This window comes from Cheilinus undulatus, linkage group 18 (genome assembly GCF_018320785.1).
Source record: "Cheilinus undulatus linkage group 18, ASM1832078v1, whole genome shotgun sequence".
Taxonomy (NCBI): domain Eukaryota; kingdom Metazoa; phylum Chordata; class Actinopteri; order Labriformes; family Labridae; genus Cheilinus; species Cheilinus undulatus.
The window spans coordinates 12,046,876-12,057,441 of NC_054882.1; the positions used below are offsets into that span (position 1 = coordinate 12,046,876).

Here is a 10,566-nt window from a genome sequence, read left to right on the forward strand (position 1 = left end):
ATGCAAAATACACTTTTCCAGGCTTTTATAACAAAAATATGTGCCCCTGGCCTGTCTACAATCCCCCAAAGAATCATGAAACCCACCCACCCCCACCCCCCTTACCCATCTTTCAGAAAATGTGTGCTGAAACAAGCCGTTCTCAGATTTTCCCCTCATGATGTCATGTGAGGAGATAGCCCTGCCCCACGGTTTGGTTGGCCCTTTCCACTCAGAAGAAAGTTCTGCCCTCCTCTCAGAGGATAACTTCACTTGTATCAAAAACCTCACTCAGAATGGAGTTAATCAACTCAAATGTCATTAGTTTCCTGCAATTATTATAAAAGTCTCCTACTGTTGCAATAAACCTGTCTGCTGCAGTAATGTTCAATATCATAGACAGATTAAAACAGAACTTCAGCTTTAAGGAGACATAAAGACACTCCAGCATCATTTCAATCTGTTTATTTTCATGTGAAAGCAAATGAACTCTGCACGGTTTCACAACTATGAAAATAAGGCAGCTAATCAGGAGTGCACTGCAAGCTTTCTTCACATTTGACTCACAATTACATTAGCTTTAATTTGAAGCGATTCATCCAGCATACAGGCATAACCACATCATCCTCCAGGGTTTTGGCAACAAGTGAATTTACTTTACAGACATTAATGTGTTTAAGAAAAAAGGCCATAAAGTTTAAGTCTTAAAATCACTGAGAAATGTCATGATTTATTTAACAGGAAGTCTAACCTGATTTAAGGAGTGTGGCTGGGATGTTCTATGGGACCAAAAAAGCCACTTAAGGACCAGGGTTTTTGGCAAAATGAGCTAAATCCTTCTTTTCCTATTGTTCAAGGTTTCAGGATCCTGTGATGAACTTCTGGGCTGGGTCAATTTTGGCACCCCGCTTTGGACATATCTATGCTGATCTTGCTTTGTATGTGCATTTGACAGATGCACATATCTGTCAGATGCACAAATGGAAGTTTCATAAAAACTCTTATCAGGAGGCTGTTGATCCCCTGATCTGACATCTACCCTCCAGCAGGGGGCAGACCTAAAACTACACGATAGAACTAATCAGTTTTCTCATTTATGGTCTCATTCAGTTCTTTGGGTCACATAGAAGCATCAGCATTCATTGAAGTCTGTTTTATTACACATTAAAAACTTTATATCAGCTACATTCATAGGAAATTATATCATAAATAAAAAGCTGTGAAATCCTGAATAAAGCCATGTTTTCCCCTAACCACCATAGTTTCTCCTCAGCCAATCCGGTTCCTTCTAAGCCACATTGAACTAAAGCAGCCATTTGAACAGTCGTATCAACACAAAGATCAGGGGCTGGTCTGGACCGGGCCTCCTGATGGAAGATAAGCAGCAGAAGATGGTCTCTGTCTCTGAGATCCTGATGTCAGGTTGGTGGATGATGATGACGGAGTGACAGCTGCTGCTTGTGGTGTTTGATACCTGGAGACCATTAAAACAGGTAAGGTTAGATTTATACTGTCCCATATATAACTGGATCAAACATGTTTATACTGTCATTAAATGTCAGTTAATAGCATTATATAAACAATTACACCTGTCTAATAAATTTCTGAGAACTGTGGCAGTGGTTTTCTGTATGTTTTAAGAAGGACATGGTTTAAGTGGCTTAAAGGTTGTCCAATCAGAAACACTCATCATACATTAAACTTTTTTATTGTTAAATAGATCCACAGTTTTACTTTGTGGAGAAGGCTTTGCTCTAAAGTTGCTCCCTGGGTTAGTCAGCAGCATGTTAGGATTTTCCTGGCTAGAAACCCCCATATGGATAGATACATTTATGACAATGCATATTGAATACAATAAAATTAGTTAAAAATCAATCAATCCATGGTAGCATGAATCTGAATATGAGGGGGCAACAAGCTTTATGCTATAAAGGAGGAGGCTGGGGTGTAGGAGGTAAAGCTTTGTGCTATAAAGGAGGAGGCTGGGGTGTAGGAGGTAAAGCTTTGTGCCATAAAGGAGGAGGCTGGGGTGGAGGAGGTGAAGCTTTGCCATCAGCAGCAGTGTGGGGCATCAGCATTAATGAAGCAGGGATAGGTGAGGATTTTGCGATATTTAAACACACTGCTGTGTTGAGAGGAAGAGCTGTGATTGGCTGTGGAAGCGGGGAGGTGTTAATTAGGATCAGCTGGCTGTCAGCTGATCACAGCTGGGCGTATGACTACCGTGTTCTGCATGTACTAACTCTAGGCTTCATTAGTTATGAAGGGAAAGTTGTTTTTTTTAAACTTGATCTCTGCTTTGGGATACATTTAAAATTGTAAAGTCTGTCCACTCGTTAAAAAGATACTGAAACTTAAACTGATGCCTCTCAAAGGTGTTTATAACAGCTGCTAGTTGTGAACTTGAAAATTACAGTAAAAAAACAACAAATAAGGCATTCAGCTTCTTAATGTGTTATCTTAGTTTTTAAATGAATAACTTCATATTTATTTATTTCACTCAATGTTTTTTTAATGAATAATATAACTTTTATAGTTTCTGTCTTCTTTAATTTATTTGCTACATGTAATTTTCTTTTGACATGTTTTATTTTCTTAAAGATTGGCAAAGACAATGAACTTTTAATTTGCGGTAGTTCAGAATTCTGAAAATTATTTGACTAATTAATCCGAATTTTAGCTCCTTTTCCCTCTATCTTGCAGGTTTGCATCTGAATAAATGGTCTGATGTTTTAGTTTCTCTGTAAAAAACTCGGACAGATCCAGAAAAAGAAGTAAGGCTAAAAATCTGAACTTTAACATTTTAATTCAAGGTCTCCCATGTAAGGTAACCACTCTTAAAGACAGACAGCTGTCTGCTCCTACCACCAGACAAACATCTGTAACCTTCAGTGCTTTATCTCACCAGGACTGGGATTTCCTGACACGTGGTGATGTCGTGCCCCTCTCTCTGACAGGACCGTTTACCAGGAGGTCTCTGACCAGCCGTGGAGAAAAGGCTCTCTCCAGGTGAGTACCGTTCAGGTTCAAGGTGAACATGGTGGGTGGAGACATGTCTAACTCTAACAGCATGATGTTCTCAGCCTGGAAAACAAAGTCATAGCAAAGTTATCTATACAAAAACACGTTTAAAAACACTTCTCATTCAACTAGATAATTGGTATATTATTTTAACACCAACAGATTAACAGCATTTCTTTAGTATTACATCTACAGGAAATGTGAAGTTTCAGAGTAATAGTAAATCACTGCTGAGTGATTTTGATATCCATATCTGACTTGGAATAACAGAGAGGACAGCCCAGGTTACTAATGTTGACCTACATTCATTCTAAATACAGCTGCTTGTTATTAATCAGTCTATTTAGCCAGAGCGGACTTCCATCTAATAAGTAAGGCCCAGTCTACTGGGACTGATGGATCAACAGTTTACTACTGTTAAATACTAAACTGTTTCCATGGTTACAACCATCCTCAGATCCTCCAGCTCAGATGAAGGCTGAGAACATGTAAATGTCTGTCTGAGATCAGTATTTCAATCTCCTCCTCCTCTGCTCTCCTCTTCCATCTGACCCCTGGGTGTCTAAGCACCACTGACCTGGTATCTACAAGGGGGTCCACTGACCTGGTATCTAGAAGGAGGTCCACTGAGCTGGTATCTACAAGGAGGTCCACTGACCTAGTATCTAGAAGAAGGTCCATGGACATTTTATATAGAAGGAGGTCCACCGACCTGGTATCTAGAAGGGAGTCCACTGACCTGGTATCTAGAAGGGGCTCCACTTACCTGGTATCTAGAAGAGGGTCCACTGACTTGGTATCTCGAAGGGGGTCCACTTGCCGAGGCAGCAGCCATCTGTGCGTACTGACTGATCGGTCTCTTATAGCCCACAGCTGAGAGAGGACGCCTCCGGATCTGAGAAGGCGTACTAGGGCAAAAAGACAGGAAGAAGGATTTAGAAGTCTGGTTCTCCCTGACTGTCTGCATCCATCTGGTCCATCATAGTTCTATCTGGTTCATGATAGTTCTGTCAGATTCATAATAGTTATGTCTGGTTCTCCATAGTTCTGTCTGGTTCATCATAGTTCTGTCTGGTTCTCATAGCTTTCTTGTTCTGTCTGGTTCTTCATAGTTTTGTCGGGTTCTATATAGCTATCTGGTTCTGTCTGATTCTCATAGCTGTCTGGTTGTGTCTGGTTTTTCTTAGTTCTGTCTGGTTGTGTCTGGTCCTGTCTTAGTTCTGTCTGGTTGTGTCTGGTTCTTCTTAGTTCTGTCTGGTTCTCGTTAGTTCTTAGCTCTGGTCTGGTTCTCCATAGTTCTGTCTGGTTCTCCATAGCTATCTGTTTCTGTTCAGTTCTCCATAGTTCTGTCCAGCCCTCCATAGTTCTGTCCGGTTCTCCATAGTTCTGTCTCGTTTGCCATGATAACTGGGTATAACCAGAAAGTGTCTGATTATTCTGGGGTCTAATTTTATGAAGGAACTTGTCTTTATATGTATCCTGAGCTCTCATCACTGCTGTATACAGAAATGTGTCAGACTATAGATCATCAGTTATTCATGAAGCCAGTCTGAATCCAGTCTGCTTGTAAACACTGATTTTTGACGCCACCTAGTGGTTGAATGACCAAAGAGAAACAGCGGTCAGGATGATTTTAAGGATGTTAAAGAAGTTTGAATCTCAGTTATCTTTAATATCATCTATGACTTTAATAATCAAGTCTGTTTCAGATTTTTTTCTTCTTAATTGGTTTAGTCTGAATCAGTCAGACTCTGGTGGCTGATTTACCTGCTTTATCAGAGGGAGGATAAAGGTGCATTCAGGTTTAATACATGTGGTTAGAATAAACAGATAGAGGAAGAGCTGAATGTTTACTAGGTTTAGAATCACATTTAAAGAAATGGGATGAGGATGACTGTTTTATTTATTTCATAGACTTAAATCTGGTTTATTACTAATTCAAAGGCATTCAAAGGAAGATATCATCTCTGCTGCTCAAGTAAAACGTTCCTCAGTGACTGTTTTATACCAAATGTGACTCAGATAGGACCTTAAACTTACCAGTATTTATTTATTCAAACTTTATTTCTTATTCCCTTATCTAAAATAATAATAGGAACCAGAGCTGACCTCTCTGATGGGAGCACTGGCTGGAGTCTCCACTGGTCCTCCTCACTGTCAAACTGGAGTCTGTTCATGATCTTGTTCTTCTCCTCCGGGGGAATGAAGTTCTCAATCAGGAGAAATCTGAGACAGGAAATACAGGTGTGGGTCAGCTGAGGTCACAAGAAGTACAACATTAAACTAAAGACAAATAAATCTAATAATTTATCTGGTTTAAGGAAGATAATACTGCACCAGTCTAGAAACACATGATAGGAATAATCCCCTCTATTTACTGTAGACAGGTCTGACACCTGGAACACCTGTGATAGGACTGATTTAATCATATAGAACTTCTCCTCTAATCCAGATCCAGTCAGACCTGTTATCAGAGTTATCCCTCTATCAAAGCAGAGGACCAGACTAGCTGTCTGTCCCAGTCTAGAACCAGTTTACATCCTGACTGACTGATACACATTTACATATTTACACGTTAAAACGTCTCTACAGTTCCTCTCTACGACCACAGAGATTCAGCCCTGACACAACAGAACTGTAATTCTAATAAACAAGTATGTTAATAATAGAGAATACACAGATACACATACCGGTAATATAAAGTATATATAGAGGTAATAAGACGTTCCTTACTTGTACTTGAGCTCTCTGGTCAGCTCCGTCTGCGTCTGCTCCAGCTCCTGTCTGGTAATGACGTGTTCATCCATGACATCTTTGAGCTCCGCCCTCACCAGTTGGAGTTTAGCATACAACTGAAGGAAACATTAGATTATACTTTAGAGATAAAACTGTACTGGACTAGACCTGACCAACAGACTGAAAGAAAAGCACATTTAAATGTTTGAGAGCAGGAGTAAGAACTACAATAATCTCTAAAAATCAGGAAGAGTGAGATAATCACAGAGAAAACTGCTGCTCCTCCTTCAGACTCTCTCGGACATTAAATCTGACTCAGTTATGGCTGATAGCTGATGTGATAAAGTCACTGGGGCATCAGCGAAGCATCATCTCACCCTCTTCAGCTTCTTTGTCTTTAGTTCCACCTCCTGCTGCAAAGATGAGAACGTCTCCCTCATTTCTACCGTCTCCTCATCCTGAAGCATCATCTGCTGCTGGATCTCTCTCTCTCTTCTGATCTGTGGAACAAACAATGCAATAACATAGGATATAATGCATTATGATAGAGCATACATACCATACAACCCATTATGGCTAGGATATGATAGGATACAACTCTTTAAGACTGGACTACAGCAGTGGTTCTCTGATGGTGGGATAGACACAGGCTAGTCTAGGTGTGCTTTGTCCAACTGTGAGTGATTCTAACTGCAATAACTGAGGGTCTTCCAACATGTGGTTACTCTGGTATTGTTTATACAATCAGTTTATGTTACCATAAAATATCAAAATATCTAAAAAATCTTGACAACCTTAGAACACTAAAATGTTTGTATGTGTGTTATAAAGTTGTTCATAAATTGTGTAGCCAGGCTTGTGAATTTAAAAAGCCACATCTCATTACTAAACATCGGGTTGTCCAAACTATGGCCTGTGGTCCAAACTTTGACTGGCTCTAGAAATAACATGAAATATGTCTGACTTTTGAAGATGAAGCTTGTGCTGAATTGTGTTGTACTTAAGGGTTTCATCATAAGGTGGTGCTACCATGCTAATTCTGTAAACAAACATCCTGACAAGAAGAATTGATGTGTTTGTGATTAAACTGAAAAAACACTGTGGTAAACACATTGGCAACCAAAATAATAACAATATCTTGTCAATAGCACAACAATAATCCAGGGGCGGAGCCAGGGCTAGCTAGGGCCAAACAGGGCTCCCTGAGATCTGACTGGCATCCCCATAAACCTGGAAATGATTGCCAACAGCAGCTGATTGGCTCTGAGCACTCTACTGGCCAATCGCTTTCATGCTGCCTTATTTAAACTGCTCCAGCCTGGCCACGCTCTGTCACTCTCTCTGTTAGCTGCTGTCACAATCCTCCTCCACCCCAGCTCCTCCTTCATTCTGCTTCTGGCTTAATCAGTGTTGTTCTGTTGTCATTGATGCCTGCTCTGCTCATGAGTTTCTCTCCCTGCCTCCAGCTTTCCTTATCAGCCTAGAGAGAGCAGGAATGTGGGCTGTTGTTGCTTAATGCTTTTTATGTAGGTTCATAGAAGGGGAGGGGGAATCCCAGAACAGCCACACTGCCAAACACAAAACATCCTTATTTATTTCTGTATGTGGCCCTCAGTGGGAAAAGTTTGGACACTTCTGCTATACATCATCTAAAGATACTGTTAGACATGCTGAAGAGGGCTTTACATGGATATGACTACAATACAATACAATATGATGGGATATGGTACGGTATGTTACAATAGGATATGATCGTAGGGTATAATATGAGGAAGAAATAGTTGGTCTTCTAGCTGTTGTTTTTGGGGATCACAGAGAAATATGAAGTTAACTAAAATAATTTAGCTTTAATGAATGGGACAGTTCCTGAGTCCAGTACCAGATATTATTGTTTTATATATTATTGATCAGTCTAGTCCGTTATCTGAAACATCACACGATATGCCTCTTGAAGAGTTAGCTGTCAGGCAAATTTATCAATTTTTATCATAATTAAAGCAGTGTGGTGTAAAAAGAGTTTAATGTTAATAAAAGTTAGCCTGTTGCTTGTGTACCAGTATATTTATTATCACAGGGAGGTCTTTATCTGCTAATACTCTAAACCAGTGGTTCTCAATTGGTGTGCCTTGAGCCAAGTCTTGGTTTGCCGTAACAATTTGTACAACCATAATTACTACAATAACTTAGGCTCAGTCAGGACCATTTTGTCAAGAAACACACATAACTCGTGGTCATAAATATTTATATTTTTTATCAGCAGTTGTAAGTTTGCACTTGTCGCTGTTATTCATATGTGGCTGTTCTGGGAAGGAGAAGCTGGGGTGGAGGAAGGTTGAAAAAAGTGGCTTGCAGAGGGTGCAGCAAAGCATAGCCAGGTTAGAGCAGTTCAAATATGGCAGCATGAGTGCGATTAGCCAATCATATGGCTATTAAAAATAATTTAAAATGGTTAAAAAATAATTATGCTCATTTTACTGTAATATGATTTAAATAGGCAATTTGTACAGATCAGACCTCAAGAATATTTCTATGATTAAAGGACTTATGTCACAGCAGGACCTTAAAAAACTTGCCCATGCATTTATCTTTAGTTGAGTTGACTCCTGTAACAGCATCTTTACTGGTCTGCCTAAAAAGTTATTCAGACAGCTGCAGCTGATTCAAAATGCTGCTGCTCGAGTCCTCTCTAAGACCAAGAGAGTCGACCATATTGTTCTGAGGTCTTTACACTGGCTCCCTGTCTCTCAGCGAAGAGACAGGGTGTGCCTTAGGCAAAAAGGGTTGAAAACCACTGCTCTAAACTCTAAATCTGAATCAGAGGAATTTATTTATGAATAAACCCTGGACAGACACCTAATCAATAAAACAACAGCTGGTGCATTAAAAAGAAATCTTTCTGAATATGACAGAGAAATCAGCTGTTTTTATTCTTCCTCTGATCATTGCCCTAGTTCTTCTATTTATCAGTCCATGCCAATCTAACTGTAATACTGTCTGAAACATGGCTAAACCTGATTAAAGGGTCCATGTTTCTGAGAATAAAGAGGTAAATCCATTTGTTAACTCTGTTCTAGTCTCCATACCTGCTCTGCTATCTCCTGTCTCTTCATCTCCAGCATCTTCTGCTGTTCGTTGGTGTGGTCGATGATGGTCTTCCCTCCTACTAACAGTTTACTCTCCATAGCCTGTGAACAGAGATATTAGTGAATTAAAGCTGTAGTTAAGAGTCTCATTCATAGGTACCTTATATTTCACTGTCTTATTGGTACCTTATACTTCTCGATGATCTTCTCTAGGGCGTCCTGGTCCCACTGCATGTCCTCTAAGCTCTTCCTGTTCTCATTCAGGTGTTTTATCTTCTCACTCTTCCCCTGACTCAGGACTCTGTGGATGTCCCGTCCTTCCTTCTTTCGATAAATCACCTCTGGTTCCTCCTCCATGGTCTTCCACTCATCCCTGTCTTTGAGCATCTCCTCTTCCACCCCAGCCAAACTCTTACTCAGTCTCTTGCTGTTCCTCCTTATCCTCCTCCTCTCCTTGGCCAGCATCCCTCTCTCCTCCAGCTGGGCCTTCAGACGGGCGATCTCCTCCTGGAACTCCCTGAGGAGAGCATCTTTGGGGTCTTCGTTGATGCGAGGTTTGTTCTTGATGTTCTTGGCCCTGCTGGCGTACCTGAGGGTGGCCAGGGATTCCTCAAAGCTCTTGTGCGATGGACTCACTGTTGCGATCATGACTGTCTTGGCGTTGCCGCCCAGAGAGTCCTGGAGCAGGCGGGTGAGTTTGGAGTCCCGGTATGGGATGTGGGTGCTCTTCCCGTCCACCAGAGCTGAGATGACGTTCCCCAGCGCTGACAGGGACAAGTTGATCTTGGCGGCTTCCTTCAGTCTTCGTCCTTTGGCCCCGGTCTTACATTGGCGTTCGCTCCCGGCCAGGTCCACCATGTTGAGTTTCCCTACCCGGATATGGTCCTCCCCATCTGGTCCCACCTCACTGCACTCCACAGTGATGACGAAGATGGCATGGGACCTGGAGCTGCGCTCATTCATGTTGGTGAAGCCCACAGATCTGGACTGGTTTCCCAGATTCATGACATGCTGGATCTCTGTGGCATTCTTAGTCACTACTGAGGACAGGCCTTTGACGTAGACCCCAAACTCTGAATTCTCCTTCAGCTCCAGCCTCTTGTTATTGTCTTTGCAGAGCAGGTCCCGGACTTCCTCTTGGTAGATCTCCAGGTAAGACGACCTGACTAGGTACTTCTGGTTCTGAGTCCTGGAGATCTGGGTGAAAATGTGCTGGAATGAGGTCGGTATTATCCCCTTCAGGTCCGGGTCGTTAGAGACCCCCTGCATGGTGTGCGTCTTACCTGTGCCGGTCTGTCCATAGGCGAAAACAGTCCCGTTAAAACCCTGGAGCACAGAGTCCACCAGGGGTCTGACAGCATCGTCATAGATGTCGTTCTGTCTGGAGCCCCATCCGAACACGGAGTCAAACGTGAATACCTTCATGGGCTCCTCAGGTGGGGCTCTGGGGTTCCGGATCGTGATCTGGCCCAGTTTCTCATCTAAATCCAGGATGTTGTCACAGTCCGCTTCTCTCCGGCTCAGAGGCCGGCATCGGACCACCACCCGGACCGCCTCAGAGCCTCTCCCTTTAGACATGCTGGTCATTTATCATAGAGCATATTTACCCCCGGTAGAGAACCGGATAAGAGAGAGGGGTCCTATGGTCCTCCTTCACGTACCGCACCTTAATCCTTCTCCTTCAGCATCCCTCAGTAAAACCAGAGATCAGGATGCTGAGGAAAAACAGACCAGCCCACACCGCCTC

At 42.0% G+C, this 10,566-nt stretch overlaps 1 protein-coding gene across 2 annotated transcripts; it reads right to left on the reverse strand.

Moving 5' to 3' along the window:
- Positions 1-479: 479 nt before the first annotated feature.
- On the reverse strand, positions 480-10,557 carry kif3cb (kinesin family member 3Cb). Of its 2 annotated transcripts, XM_041812021.1 has the most exons (9): positions 10,103-10,158; positions 9,006-10,016; positions 8,820-8,921; positions 6,114-6,236; positions 5,734-5,852; positions 5,110-5,226; positions 3,767-3,908; positions 2,885-3,063; positions 480-1,453 (listed from the first exon to the last, which is right to left on the reverse strand). In XM_041812021.1, the coding sequence occupies exons 1-9, from the start codon at positions 10,118-10,120 to the stop codon at positions 1,321-1,323; spliced, it is 1,944 nt and encodes a 647-aa protein (XP_041667955.1). In that variant the 5' UTR covers positions 10,121-10,158; the 3' UTR covers positions 480-1,320. The 2 variants fall into 2 exon arrangements, with proteins under 2 accessions (XP_041667955.1, XP_041667953.1); XM_041812019.1 differs by having other exon boundaries at positions 9,006-10,557.
- Positions 10,558-10,566: the final 9 nt, after the last annotated feature.

Excerpts from the sequence above, each read along its gene's own strand:
- kif3cb (XM_041812019.1), bottom strand. The coding sequence starts at position 10,406 with ATGACCAGCATGTCTAAAGGGAGAGGCTCTGAGGCGGTCCGGGTGGTG. Across the intron at positions 6,237-8,819 it reads GACAGGAGATAGCAGAGCAG|ATCAGAAGAGAGAGAGAGAT; the intron begins GTATGGAGACTA and ends TTTGTTCCACAG. Across the intron at positions 5,227-5,733 it reads ACCAGAGAGCTCAAGTACAA|ATTTCTCCTGATTGAGAACT; the intron begins GTAAGGAACGTC and ends TTCCTGTCTCAG.